The sequence below is a fragment of the Lacerta agilis genome, chromosome Z, assembly GCF_009819535.1.
Source record: "Lacerta agilis isolate rLacAgi1 chromosome Z, rLacAgi1.pri, whole genome shotgun sequence".
NCBI classification, from domain to species: Eukaryota; Metazoa; Chordata; class Lepidosauria; order Squamata; family Lacertidae; genus Lacerta; species Lacerta agilis.
In genome coordinates this window covers 21,226,117-21,241,628 of record NC_046331.1, presented here as the reverse complement: position 1 = coordinate 21,241,628, position 15,512 = coordinate 21,226,117, and the positions used below count along the sequence as shown (strand labels likewise).

The window sequence follows — 15,512 nt, the reverse complement described above, 5'->3', positions numbered from 1 at the left end:
AGGACCAGGTGTGCAGCCTGGGAGTCATTTTGGACTCACAGCTGTCCATGGAGGCACAGGTTAATTCTGTGTCCAGGGTGGCTGTCTACCAGCTCCATCTGGTACGCAGGTTGAGACCCTACCTGCCCACAAACTGTCTCGCCAGAGTGGTGCATGCTCTGGTTATCTCCTGCTTGGACTACTGCAATGCGCTCTGCGTGGGACTACCTTTGAAGGTGACCCGGAAACTGCAATTAATCCAGAATGCGGCAGTTAGACTGGTGACTGGGAGTGGCCGCCGGGACCACATAACACCAGTCCTGAGAGATCTACATTGGCTCCCAGTATGTTTCCGAGCACAATTCAAAGTGTTGGTGCTGACCTTTAAAGCCCTAAACGGCCTCGGTCCTGTATACCTGAAGGAGCGTCTCCACCCCCATCGTTCAGCCCAGACACTGAGATCCAGTGCCAAGGGCCTTCTGGTGGTTCCCTCATTGTGAGAGGTGAAGTTACAGGGAACCAGCAGAGGGGCTTCTCAGTAGTGGTGCCTACCCTGTGGAACACCCTTCCATCAGATGTCAAGGAAATAAGCAGCTATCCTATTTTTAAGAGACATCTGAAGGCAGCCCTGTTTAGGGAAGTTTTTAATATTTAATGCTGTATTGTTTTAACATTCGTTTGGGAGCCACCCAGAGTGGCTGGGGAAACTCAGCCAGATGGGCAGGGTACAAATAAATTATTATTATTATTATTATTATTATTATTATTATTATTATTATTATTTTCATCGCAAACACACCATGACACCAGTGCTGCTTTAAGTCTGGGTTTGCTGGCTTTCCTCTTCCCTCACTGGTAATTTTTCATTTTCTGTTGTGTCTTCTAGATTGTGATCCCTGGAACAGGGGCTGTCTTGTTTTGTAATCTCTATATGGTGTTAAGCCAGATGAGTGCCAGGACTCTGTGTCTTCCCTCACTCCACTGCCTGCCCTCTGTGTCTTCCCTCACTCCACTGCCTGCCCTTCTTAGCATACCAGCTATGGTACACTGATCCTTGTTAACTCAAACTATACTTTCCTGTTACATCTAACTGGGAAATTATGGCTTATTGCCACTTTAGTAACCAGCATCTTAAACCATGGCATGCATGCATGTGCATACACACACACACACACACACACACACACCTCCTGATATAGAATATTGAGGAGGTGTTACAGCAAAATATGCAAGTGCAGCAAAACATAAAATACCATCAGTACAATATAGAATCATCGTAAGAATGACTGCCTCAACCCAAAACACAACTTGGTGTTTGAAGCAAAGGACAGTATGGCACCCTTCCACTCCAATTCCATGTACTAATGCCAGCCAGGCTGGCAGGGTGAATCTTACATCAACACCAGCTATAGAAGAACATATTCCACTACACCCGAGAACAGCAAGCTGGAGGTGCAGGTCCACTTGTGTGTGGTACACACAGCTCTGCTCTCTAACATTTGACCATCACTTGCCCCCCCCTCCAGTCTGCTGCCTGAGGCAGTTGCCTCATTCTGCCTAATAGCAGGGTCAACTCTGTTCCAGGTGTAAAGTGTGAATTGGCCTTAGTGTTCTGATTTAGTGTGGCATGCCCATTTGTCAATGATAGCTGTGCAAGCTACTGCGATGAGTTTCAATGAATCACAAAGCTACCCGTGCTACTTTTCAGCCACTTCCTAATCATACACTTAAAACACTTTGATACTGTTTTAAAAGCAATGGCTACCCGCTCACAAAGAATCCTGAGAACTGTAGTTGGTTAAGGATGCTAAGAGCTGTTAGGAGATCTCTGTCCACATCACAGAGCTACAATTCCCAGCAATCTCTGTGAAGAGGGATTGATTCTTAAACCAGTCTGAGAATTGTTGCTCTGTGAGGGCAATAGGGGTTTCTATTTTTCTAGAAAAAGAGGTGACGGGATTCACCACGAACACCTCCCTTGCTCTCTTAGAATGGCAATGGCGCCTACCTGAGAGGTGTTCGAATTGAGTTGCAGCAGGTTCTGGCTCAAAAAAAGCCCTGGTCCTGACAACTCTCAGAACCTTAAAAAAAAAAGCTACACTTCCCATGATTCTTTGACGGAAGCCACAACTGTTTATAAAGTGGTATCATATTGCATTAAATGTATGTTTCAGATGTGACCTTTGTTTTGTTTTTCCACTACAGATTGGTGTGGCTTCATTTTGCCTGCTAATCTCTGCTGATTTAAGCTCACATCTGCCCCTCTCTCGTCTTCACTCCCCCCCCCAAAAAAAACTTCTGACCCATCATTAATGCTTCTTCAGCTCTTCCATGTAAGCATACCTCCTTGACCTACACTGGACATAAATTGTGTGAGCCCCACCCTGCCTGCCTTCCTGCAGAATTCCACCGACCTGCCGAGCCAGACAGCCTGTCTGCAGGACCCACAAAAAAAACCATTTTCCGTCTCCTCGGACTTCCCTGACAGCCGATAAGCTGTGAACATTCTGCAGTGCCTGCCTGTCTCTGGGTGCGATGTGTGTTGCAGCTCATAGCAATTTTCTTCCCTTGAAGAAGCTGTGGGTGGCTTGAAGGGTGTTTGAATGGGAGGCAGTGAGCTGCCCTTGCAGCACAGACATTTTGTGCCGCAGGGGAAATCACTTCTCTAGGAGCTCAGGATGCCAGATACTGGTGGTCCCATGTGACTGCTGAGTCAACATTTGACATTATCCGACAGCTTGTGGACGTCCACTTAAGCCAGCCTTCACCAACTTGGAGTCCTCCAGGTGTTTTGGATGGGAACATCTGGAGGGCACCAGGTTGGTGAAAGCTGGATTGAAGAAACATTGCCTCGAGAAGCTGAAAAATGCACTGCCAACTCTGTGGGTGGAGCAAGCTTGTTTTCTGCTGCTCCGAAGGAAAGGACCCGAACCAATGGATTCAAATTACGAGGAAGGAAATTCCAACTAAATGCTAGGAAGAACTTTCTGACGGCAAGAGCCTTTTGAATGAACTACCTCAGAAAGTGGTAGACTCTCATTCATTGGAGGTTTTTAAACAGAGGTTGGATGGCCACCTATCAGAGATTCTTTAACTGTGATTCCTCCATTGCAGGAGGTTGGATTAGATGACCCTCAGGGTCCCTTCCAACTCTACAGTTCTATGATTCTTCTGATGATGGTACCCATGGGTTCATCTCTTTCTTTTCTGCTGTGTAAGTGAATGGCTGCTGATAGTTGATGGCCTGCTTCTGTATTTGATTCAAGTTAGTGGCTATTGCCTTTTAAGCCCCTATCAGTGGCTTGGAGAACAGGATTTGGGTGACACCACCGTAACCTGCATAATTCTGCCCATTCACTAAGGTCAGCGGGGAAGACCCTAACCCTTTGTGAGGTGGGTGGATGTGATCACAGGGGCTTCCACCATTGCAGTGCTTGCTCTTTGGAACTCACTGCTCCCTGCTCTGGTGGTATTCTTCTGTCATCTGGAAACATCTTTGCTCAGCAGGCATTTATTATTTTTATTGTGTTTTTGATAATTTTGTACATATAAAACATAACCATTTCAAACATTAGAATACAAGATTTTTCCGAACCTTTGGACCTCCTTCCCTCCCTCCATGGGTTCCATGTTTAAGTTTAAATTAGCTGCATCTTTTACCATTATCCATCTATTATATGACCATAATTATCATAAATAATTCCACATTACAAGTGCCATTACATCCCACTGGGGAATGATGTAATGGCCAAAAATAACCTGTGCAGAGAAGGGGTGAACTGAATTTAAGACTGGAAAAAAATGAAATGGAAAGAAACTGAAATCGACAGATTCTTCCATCCCCGTCACTTCGGAATGTAAGGATTATATATTTACTGTAATGATGATGGGATTGAGGACAGAAATACATCTGTGATTAAGGGGTGTAGTTGTGAGGTCAGGGTGGGGGCCCCAGTGCCAACCCCAACTTCCCCTTTCAACTGGTTTTGCCCAAGCTAAAATAAAATATAAAATGTGATCAGTGATCACGGATTGTATGATTGAAAAGCAAAATAAAAATTAATAAAAAATAAAATAAAGTAAAAAAATAACCATCTTGCAAGAGCATCATGTTGACACTGTGCAAATATCACTTTGTCATCCAGGGTTTTGACATAGTTTTTTTGAGGGAATGGAAGGTTTCCTTTGCTAGACTTGTTTTCTCATGACAAACCGAATCTTGAAAGAACATTTTCATCATTTTTACAATTGCACATTGTTGCAAATAACAACAAAATTATCGGGCGGACAATAGAACCCTTCTTTCGATTTCTATCAAATCTAAAATCAAATCTGAAAACACTCTTCTGGAGCGCATCTGGATTTGCTCTACAGGCTTCTGATGCAGAAAACATTCTGAAAGTGTGAAATTGCAAACATGAGTTGATGTAGATACTCTCATCTTCCTTAGGCACTTTGCTCTTTGAGAAATTTTAATTTACTGGCCAATGGATGGGCTTTAGGCTGACTAGGACAGAGGAGCTGCTTCTGGGTATTTTCCAAAACTAATTTGAATAGTAGCTATAATAGTAGCTATAATGCCACCCGACCTGTCAAAATGTGAAGAGCTATATTGACTGTGATTAGCAAACCCTGAAGTAGCAGACCAAGAAGAGCCAAGAGATACTGTGGGCAAGGGAAGCACAGCTAATGAAATATGAGGGGAGGCAATAAAATAGCTTCCTTGCCCCCTCTCTTCCTCTGCCCCTTCCAGTGTGATCCTAGCAGGCTTTCAATTTCATTGTTCCTCTCCCTCTGCCCCACTTTGGATGTTTCCTCCCCAGCAAAAACATGACATGGGCAAGTTTGTGAGTGCAAAAAACACAGGGTGTGCCATAAGGTACACTGAGAAACTTATGGACTTGCTTTTATGACTGTGTGTGAGAGAGAGTTTGGAAAGGTATGGACAATGTTTGCTGAAATCTTGGCAGCCAAAATTTCAGCTATATAAAATGTGCGGCAGTTAGAGTTGGGGCCACATGTATCTCCTTCCCTTTCCCAATGACTTAGTGAGTCCAGACTAAATTAGGCGAAGTAGTAAACAATCAAAGAGGAATTGTGAAAATTTTGCAATAATTTATGCAGATTGCAGAATGCAGCTGTTTGTGGTGCAGAACTTAGATTCTCTTGAGTGAAGTTGTTTTGGGTGTTTTAAGGACAGAGGACATACCTGTATAACCCTGAATAAAACGAAAGGAACGCAGGTGGCACTGTGGTCTAAACCACAGAGCCTAGGTCAGAAGGTCGGCAGTTCGAATCCCCGCAATGGCGTGAGCTCCCGTTGTTCGGTCCCTGCTCCTGCCAACCTAGCAGTTCAAAAGCACTCAAGTGCAAGTAGATAAATACCGGTAGGTACTGCTCTGGTGGGAAGGTAAACGGCGTTTCTGTGCGCTGCTCTGGTTCACCAGAAGCGGCTTAGTCATGCTGGCCACATGACCTGGAAGCTGTCTGTGGACAAACACCAGCTACCTTGGCTTATAGAGCAAGATGAGCGCACAACCCCAGAGTCGTCCGCAACTGGACCTAATGGTCAGGGGTACCTTTACTTTTACCTTTAAAACAAAAGGGGAAGGATGCAAAATGCATGGGGGAGGTTGTTTCTCTTCTTACTAGCTGCTTTTCAGCTTCACATGCTCAGTTTCCTCCATCCAAGCATGAATTTAGAAGTACAGTATGGTAATATTTAAAATTCTGTACAAAGTACCAAGAGAAACGTTTGGATGTGATTAGAAGTCACCCTAACTGCACCCTCGTGTGGTAAGAACTGGTATTTCATGGTGCTGGATCAGCCTGTAAGACTTGCTTCCTTTGCTACAAGGCTTAAATTGAGAAATTGTAATGATATACTGTATTGCAAAGTCAAACAACAGCATCCCACTTGCATGGAGCTGCCAGGGGAGTCTCTTACTTGGGTTGTAAAACCAATGTCTCACATCTGAGACATTAGAAGAACAAGTCCTGTCTTGCAAGCCGGTCCTGAGGCATAGGTTATTCTGTTATGACGAATGCCCAGGCTCAACAGATATGCTACACAGCATCCTTCATCAATTTAGAGGTTTTGGACTACACCTCCCATAAGCCACAGCGGCTTTGCCCGATGGAAGTAGTGCTCCAAGGGCATCAGGCTGGTGATGGCTCCTCAATAACATCTTTTAAAAATCTAACGCAATCCATCTTTGTAATAGGCAGGGCTTGTGTTGCAGAACTCTCCTGCCAAAGGTCTCCTGAAAGCATTAGGGAAGCATCATGCTTGAATGCTGCACAGTGTATAACCCAGTAAAAAGCAGATGAACCATGTTGATGACTGTCTCTTTCCCTCGCAGATGAAAGGGGGGGGCAGTTCTTGAAGCCTGTAAACCAGTGAGCCAAAGGAAGTCAAGACTTATTGCTAAGCTTATTGAGTTCACCATGTGTGTAGAGGAAGCAGGGACCATGGAACTTTCTTGTAAACAGCATTATCTGTGAACCTGCTAGGCATGTGATCTGCTTCCTTCAGTGGTTATAAACCTGGGAACCCAAGACAAAAAAGAAGAAGAAGAAAGTCAGCTCTATTATCTCTGAGTAGCTGTCTTCTTCTTCAATATGTCTTTTGGTAATGTTTCTCCTCTGTCTTATTGATCCCCTCTCTTTGTGTAGGGTGCCTGGGGATCCCAGGTACACCACTGTGACTTCTCTGATGGAAGAAGGCAAGATAGAGATGTGATAAATAAATTGAAAATGTTGGAATGTAAGGAATGTATTTTTCAGCAGTATCTAAACAGTGGACAGCCTCTTGGAGATGCAGTATTTGGATATAAGTGTTTTGGAAGGTTCACACCAACTATTATTTCTGCCAAACAGCACAAGTTTATGGCATTGCATTCTGTCATCTTTGCTAAAAACTCAGCTCCATGAGGCACCTCCCACCCCTGAATTGTGCCTGCTGGTCAAGAATTGGTGCCTGAGTTAGGGGTTGTTTTCCTCTCATCTTCCCTCCCTGTCCCTTGCCCCTTGTGTGTTAGGTTTCTTTACACTGTCAGCCTGCAAGCAGACCCTATCAAATTTTAATTGAGGTCTCATCCACACTTCTGTTTGCCCCAACATTTTCCTTCAGGGAAACCCACGTTTTAGTGCTGAATGGCAATTAAATTTTCAAAGGAGTTGCTCCAACCCCTTGATTATTTGGTTGCCCCTTTTAAGAAAACTTTTCCATCTTAACGATGTCCTTTTTGGAATGAGGTGGACAGAACTGTACACAGTATTCCAGGTGTGGTCAAACCATACATACAACAGTATTATGATAATAACAGTTTTTATTTTCAGTTAGGGTTGCCAGGTCAGGAGCATCCCAGACCCTGAGATTTCAAGGCTCAAATATGAGACCTAGGGGCAGTCCCTGGTGATGTCATGGGGGCTGCCCCTGGAGGTGGACATTAATTGGAAGAGTTTTTCTTCTATAATTTGCAGCCAGAACCTGCAAGGCTGAAGTTTGCAAGTCTCCTCCTCCTCCTCCTCCTCCTCCTCCTCCTCCTCCTCCTCCTCTATTAAAAGCAGGGCTTTTTTCAGCCAGAACTCACCAGAACTCAGTTCTGGCACTTCTTAGATGGACACCATTGCCATTCTAAGGGAAAGAGGGAGGCATTCATGATGGGTGTTGGCACCTCTTTTTCTAGAAAAATAGCACTCAAGACTCCTCTGCAGCTACACACTTCTAGGGTACGACTGATAGTGGTGGGCAAGTTATCTTTCTCTGCTGAGCTTATTTCCTATTGATGGTCTTCTAATTGAAAAAAACTATTTATAAGCTGTCTGGAAGCCACTGCTCTTACCCAGCCTGCAGTTACTCTCTTTCTAATAAGAAACCTGAACAAACTTTCAATGAAAACCTCTAAGGAAAAGGAAGCCACAGCCTCCACCACAGATAGCAGATTCCATTCATTTTGTGGCTTCCTGGATTAAAGGATGTGGTTCCCAAGTGAGAAATTCATGAAAGATTCGTGGGATGAGTCACTCCTAGGGTTGTGAGTTAGCACCATATTTAGGCCAGTTCAATGTGTAGGTCAACCACTATCAAGTATTTCATTTTTGCTATCCATTTACTGCAGATTATACATTGCACTTTAATTTCACCTTTCATTATAGCAATATGGTGTTCACAGATTCGAAGGTCTTTGGGCCAAAAAGTGGTATACAAATTAAGTAAATGAGAGTCGTATATGTAAGTGAGTCAGTGTGGTGTAGTGGTTAGAGTGATGGACTAGGACTTGAGAAACCAGGGTTCAAATCCACACTCAACCATGAACTCACTGGGTCACCCAGCTACTGACTCTCAGCCTAACCTACCCCACAGGGTTATTTTAGGTATTTAAATGAGGAGGGGGATAACCGTGTATGCCCCCTTGAACTCCTTCAAGAAAGATGTGGGGAATGCAGTAAAGAAAGAAGGTGGGGAGAGAAATAACATGTGAGGTAGACTTTCCCTTGTCAAAGCTATAATGAACCTTCTTCAAAAAAGTTCATTCTTCTATATGAGTAATATTTCTAGCTTTAATTTCTAGCCATTCAACCAAGGCAGACATAGCTAATGGGTCTGTAATTTCCTCCCCCTCCCCCTCCCAATACCGTTTTTTTAAAAAGAAAAAGAAAAAGAAATGTGTTCTGTTGGCCACCTCTAAATTGCCTTCTCTGAGAAGATTTAACAGTTTTGTATTTGTGTTGTTGAGGAACTCTTGTGTGGATTGCCACCGATGAATTGTTCAGTTGTAATTTAGCCCTAGAGCATCATCTTTCGCCACCTCTGTTTAGGTACTTGCTCATATGCTCTGCCCCTGAGGCACCATTTCCCAGTGAAATGTTTCTGACATGGTGCACAATAAAGGTTTGGGAAAGGTAAAATGTATAATAGAAATAACTACATACGCAGCGATTTCAAAGCAGTTCGTAAAAACCTCAAGCTACGTAACTGCAATACACATTATAAAGTGGCTGAGGCATACTTCAAGGAAGGCGTTCTTTAAAAGACAGGTTGTCAATAGCTACCTAAAAGCAAGAATGTTAAGTGCTTGTCTAATTTAAATTGGAAGCTCACTCCAGAGTACAGAAAACATTTTTAGTTGATATCTCAGAGAGAGGCTCCATGCATCAGGGACGTGAGATACTCTTAATGCTCCAAGAAACACAAGGCCAATTCGGTCTCAAAATCAGATCTGAATCCTAACTGAAATGGATCTAGATAATCAGTTTCATCCAAGAATTTCTGCAGTTGCTCCTCCAGGTCCTCCCCCTACCTTCCGAAGAAAAGGTGTGTTTGCAGCGGGTTCATAGCTAACACAGCTTATCATGTCCTGGATATGCTTCTTGCATCTCTAAATCTGGTCAGGCCTCACCATCTAGCTTCTGTTAACAATGAGGAACAGGAGTCAAGGGGACATAGGAACAGCCACATTGCTGCAAACATCTCAGTTTGCATTGGCTGAAATTGCATACCCTCCAAGTGTCTCAATTTTCCAGGGGATGCCCTGGAATTACGAAAGCCACCCCATCTTCTGATTTGATTCTGGAATGTCCTTTCCCCCCTCCAGTGCTGCCACCAAAGAGCTCAAGGAGGAGGAGGAGGCAATGCTTGTCTCAAGCAGCAGCAGCAGCAGCAGCAGCAGCAGCAGCAGCAGCAAGGGAGCATCCCATTGTGTCTCCATGGCCACTGCTGCCAGCCTCCTCTCTTGGGTAGCTTGCAGTGTTTGATGTAGAGAAGGTGAGGAGAGGCCATCACCACTGAGGCACAGCTCCATATGATGTGCTGGCTCTGAGGGGCAAGTGGAGGGCAGGGCTACCCCAGAAAGGGGGAGCACAGTGGAGTGCAAGGAGACTTGATTTTTTTAAGGCTTTGTCCATCCATTTTTTGCCCTTTTCTAAAATTTATCTATTGGTGTGCATTTTAATTTTTGTAAATCTTTCAAAGAACAAATTAAAATCCAGACTAAGGGGGTGGGTGCTGTGTCCCATTGCTGTAGTGGTGGTGGCACTTGCCCTTCCTCTGCTAGGAAATAGTCTGTGTCAGGGGGGATGAGGGGGGGGATGCAAGGAGGGTCAGTTTGGGGTGGGGGAGTGAGACATTTTTCCTATTTTCATCTGAGGAATGTTGGAAGGCATGAAACTGATCCCACCACACACAGCATTTGACACCTCACATCTGTAACTGCATAAACTGTGGTGTCATGGTCATTACAAAGCTGAGATTCCACCCTCCAACCAGATTTGTCTCAAAAGCTCATTGCAAAAACAAAACAAAACAAACAAACAAGCGAAAACTCATCGCAGTTGTGTCTCTGTTATTTTGAGCAAAAGCAAAAAGTGATGTGGGGTAAAAGTGAGTCTACAGCCTGTAAAAGTGGCATTAGCATTGTCCAGACCAGTGAGCAGGATCCATAAACTCTTACATGGGTTAAGGGCCCATTCTGGCCTATCGGTGCAAAGAAGCTTCCTTGACTGGTGGGGCTTTTTCCTCTACATTTCTTTCTTCTGGGTTGAAGCTGGTTGGTGGTGCGCCCTTGCCTGCAGCTGCACAGGTTGACAGTTCATGCCTTCCTACAGACTCCAGTCCTGACACTGTGGACGTCTTGCTCACACAGAAAGCCAGCAAAGTGTAGAGTGACAAGCTAAGACTGGGCAGATCCAGGCTCAATCAAGCATTATTTCATTCTAACCCAGGGGTTGCCAGTGTGGCACCCATGGGCAGAAAAGCACCCTTGAGGCCTCCCCTGGTTACAACAAAGCCTCTGAGGCCTCCACTCACTGCCCACTTTGTCATGGTACAGGTAAGGGTGGTTACCATTTCTCCCAGGAAAAGTACATGGATTGGAAGGAGGAAGTTGGAAGAGTGATGCTCTTTCCCACTTCCTCATTCAACCCTATATGCTTTTCAGGGCTCAGATTAATTCAACTGGTGACTATGATCTTTATCCAGATCCCCTGAAAAATTGAATGTGTGTGTGTGCTCACTTTTTTCCTTCCTGTTTCTTGCATAGGAGGTGAGTGGGAGCTGATTCAGGGGACGGGAAGAAAAGTGACCAGAAGGAGTGGCACCCATACCACTCACTCACAAATAAAAATGTACCCATGGCCCTAAAATGGCTGCTGATCATTGGTCTAACCTATCTCACAAGGTTGCTGTTGAGAAAAACGAGGAGCTGTTTTGTTTTTGGAGAAAAGAACAGATTACAAAGGAGAGAAATACCACCAAAGTTGCCTGCATGAGCATCTGACTAATGACCAAACAAGCTTGCCGGCTGGCACATAACTAACTTTATCTTCTCTGTGTTCCGCAGATAACACACAGCCTTTTGTAGACTTCCGCCCAAGTGTTCCTGATGTTATCTTCGTACACAATGCTACAGAAGTGATCGTGCCTTGCCGGGTCACCTCGCCGGATATCACACCAACGCTCCTGCTGGTGAGCACACTTTTTCTAAGTCTCATCTAAGAGGAAATAATCAATTCCCCAAGTGACATAACCAGATTATGGGTGTAATCCAATTCTTGGTAGCTGCTTGGAATAGGATTTGACGGACTTGTCACCCATCATACCGTTTTGCTTCAGTTCTCACTTCAGCTATTTTTAGCTATTCCTGATCCAGCCCTTTAGCTTTTTGAAAACAACACTATCAACCTAGATTGAAAGCAGCATGCTGAGGATGAGCATGAATGATTCCAGACTGAGAAAAACACAATCTTTATGGTACAAACAAGTTAGTGTGAAAGCATCCTAAATTGATAGTGCCTCTGGAAGCAGATTCCATAGTTTAATTATGTGCTGTGCGATTAAGTACTTTCTTTTGTCTGCATTCCCACCATCCAGCTTTATTAGAATTCTCTGGCTTCTAGTTTTTTGAGAGAGGGAGAAAAGAGTCTCTCTAGCCACTTTCTCCATACCATACCATAACTCTACTCACATGTATCCTATCTCCCTTAACTTGCCCTTTTTTTCTCAGGGCTCATCCACATTTTTGCTTGACCCGTATTTTGATTGCATTGTGTGCTGATGAATTATCCTGAGTCAGAGAACTTTTCTCATTGTTCCGCAGCTGTGCCTTGTGAAAATCTGATCTAACTCGGTTAAGCAAAATCCCTCCTCAGATTTTCTGTGCATCTGATAAGATCTGATTTAGCAGGTAGGATTGGATTTTCCCAAGGCACAGCCACAGAACAATGAAAAAAGCCCTCAGATCTGGGAGAATTAATCGGGACAGGATACAATCAAAATACATGTCAAACAAAAGTGCAGATGAGGCCAAAACTAGAAAGCCCCAGATATTCTAATGTTTCTTCATAGAGGAGTTGTTAGGAACTTGGTCATGTTGGTTGCCTGTTTCTGCACCTTTCCAGCTTTACAATATTATTTCTGAAGTACAGGATGGGCTCCAGTTAAGTTGAAGGCAGGGTGAGATAACATGAAAAAAGTGAGAGGAGGAGTCACTCTGCACTTCATCATCAACAGACAGTTTCCAATTAGAGCTTCATTTCTGGGTTTCTTCATAGGAATGCAAAAGGCAAGAAGACCCCAATAGTCCCTACAAAAGAATGCAAATAATGTCAATACACAGCTGAACTGCAATCACCGCCTTACATCTATTTAAATCATTGAACTGCAAAAGGCAGCTGCATTCCCAAAATTTCATATATGCAATTTGCAAAACTCATGGACTATGTTTTGCATATTTGCAAAGAGTACCAGTTTCTTCAGACAGCATCCCATCTGCTTTGGTCTTCTTGTAAGAGGAAGGAGCAGCAGATGCACAGTTGCATGGTATCACCCTCCCAGTTGTATCCCACTGAAAAACTGTTGGCTTGAAGGGACCCAGAGGGTGGGATGACATATGCCTGTGTGGTGCTTCTGGTTCGTGGCCAGAATAATTCTCCCCTGCCCCTGGAACTGTACAAAGATTAATATTGACCAGTGGCATAAGAAGGTTTCTTGTGACTACCTTTGAGCAACTGAGCATTACATACCTTATTTTTTAGAGTCTTAACCTTCCTTTTACCTGGCTTTGTCTCAGATTTCTAGCTGGTCATTTCTTGTTATTGGAACTGAAGTGACCTTCTTCCTACTACCCTTTTGAGTGGATAAATGAAATGTTTCCACTTTGAGCTGCTACAAAATCTAGGCCAAATATTCTACACTTCCTCTTGAAAGGGGACATATGGGCAGGGCTGGAAATCATACCGCAAAAGGAAGGTGCCCCCGGACATCCTCAGTAAAGATGATGAACCTATTCATGGAGGTGTGTGAGTGAGCGAGTGTTTACCTTGGGCGCCTTCGTTCTGTTCCCATTTAAGGAAATACCATAGTGGCTGTTTTGGCCTGGGCTGGAAGCATGTAGAGCCATGCTGGCTGCTTCCTGTACTCAGAGGAAGTTTGAGGGGACGCGGAAGGAAGGAGTCCGTTGATCGGACGAATTTAGAATATCCTCACCCAAAATTAATAACTGGCCAGTGATAAAGCTGCAGGAGAGAGAGGGGGAAATACCACAAGGTCTTTTCAAGTGGTTGGACAGATTCTACCCTTTTGTTGTTGTTGTTGTTAAAATATTTTATTATAATGAATAACTTTAATATGTGGGACCATCTTAAAAAGGCAGATATTCCTTCCTATTCTTTTTCTTGACCACTGGGGGATACTCAAGCACAAAGCCGTAATATTCAACTCTATTCCATTGTATTATTCCTGTAGGAATGTACTTTCCCCCTCATAAATTACCTTTCTTATGTTTCCATTATACTTTAAAATGACTGCACTCCATATCCTTTAAATATTTATGGGGAAGTGTGCAGACTGCTAATGCTAAAGGAAAGAGCCTAACTTCACACGATTAGTTCTTTGGTTTGAGCTTAAAACCCAACCTTTTCAACATCCCCATCATCCCCAATATAAAACTTAACACACTGGAGAAAGGAGGGCAGGGGCATGACTCTTTGTGAAGGCTGATTCATTCACTAAATAGGGACCAACCAAAGCATGTGGTGCTGTGTTGTGTCACATGGTGCCGTTCTGGCTATTCACCACCATGGGGGAAAACCCTGCTAATAATACAGAACAAGGATGAGGAGTGTTGAATGAAGCTGGCCCTCCAGTTCTCTCCATTTGGCCTTTAGTTCTCTCCTCAGGCCACACCCCCTTGCCTTGCTGCTTTGCATGCACACTCTTGAGTGAATTTGTATCCTTGAGGTCTTGCCTGGGTAGAGGACAGAGAAGGGTGTGTGAGCATATGCAGATACTGGCCAACTTTATAAAATGGCTTCCCATCCCCAATCACAGGGAAAATCAGTCCCTCCTCACAGGGAACTATTGAGAATTTTAGCTTTGTGAGGGGAATAGGGGGCCTCCTAACAACTTTCAACACACTAAACAAATTACAGCTCCCAGAATGATCTCTGTCCTTTGCAGGAGCACCTCTTGGAGATACCATCCCATCAGGAGGTCTGTTCAGTACAATGTGGGAATCAGATATTTTTTTAGCATGGCAGCATCTGCCCCTTGGAACTCCCTCCCCTTCCTGTGATCTTTTCATCATTTTTTGCTTTTTCAACAAGTCTCCTAAGTAGAGGTTCTTATCCACAGTGTGTATCTGCATTGGATTTGAAATTGTGCTTCTATGTTTTTGTTCTTGATGATATATAGGTAATCGCTTTGGGATGTTTCATGAAAAGTGATTCATGAGTAAAACGTATAAATGAATGAATGAATGAATGAATGAATAACTGTTAGGGTGGTTTTGAATGTCAGGTGTAGCATCACATCTGCCTCTCATCTTCCTCAGCATCCTTCCAGCAGTGCTGTGAGGTCTGTGAAGATGGAATGGGACCCCAAGAGAGGATTTGTGGTCACTTTGCCCTCCTATGAGTTCTTCAGTGGCATGCTCAAGTGTGTTGCTACGGTCAGGGGAGACGAATACACATCCTACTATGTGCCACAGAAAGTAGGTGAGTAGCTTGTAGGGATGCGAGGAAGAAGCAGATCCCATCCTGTACAGTATTCATTGTAAGCAGCACTGCCTTAGGGCGGACACAGAAAAGCAGCACTCCATTGCTGACATCACTGGAGCATAGTGCTTGTGAACCCTGATTTCAATTACAGGTCAAATTAAGATGCTTCCACAAATGCTGCCCAGAGTTCTACCTTGCAGGGCCTGGTGTCAGAAGTTCTCCAGATATCCTTTAAGTCAGCCTCCCCCAATCTGGTGCACTCCAACTGGGACTGATGGGAATTGTAGTCCAAAAACATCTGGAGGACACCCAGTTCGGGAAGGGTGCTTAAATACTCAGATATTTTGCTGATTATCTTTTAGTGTGGCAGCACCTACACTTTGGAACTCCCTGCCTATTGACAGTGGCAGATCTTGGACAAATTTCAGTGGGGTCCTGTGTGATGTCAACATGTGGTGCCCCCTACCACTCACACTCCATTCTAAATCATATTTGTGGCATCACCTGTGGCACCCCCAGGGCTCCATACCCTGTGC

The 15,512-nt window shown here is 44.1% G+C and overlaps 1 protein-coding gene across 2 annotated transcripts in view; it reads left to right on the top strand.

Annotated features, from left to right (window-relative positions):
* LOC117039832 (vascular endothelial growth factor receptor kdr-like) overlaps positions 1–15,512 on the top strand; it is a 190,464-nt gene that overhangs the window by 66,364 nt on the left and 108,588 nt on the right. For both annotated transcript variants that reach the window (XM_033137080.1, XM_033137079.1), the window contains exons 4-5: positions 11,322–11,446; positions 14,811–14,973. In XM_033137080.1, the coding sequence (XP_032992971.1) occupies positions 11,322–11,446; positions 14,811–14,973 (288 nt within the window). The remainder of the gene's footprint in view (positions 1–11,321; positions 11,447–14,810; positions 14,974–15,512) is intronic.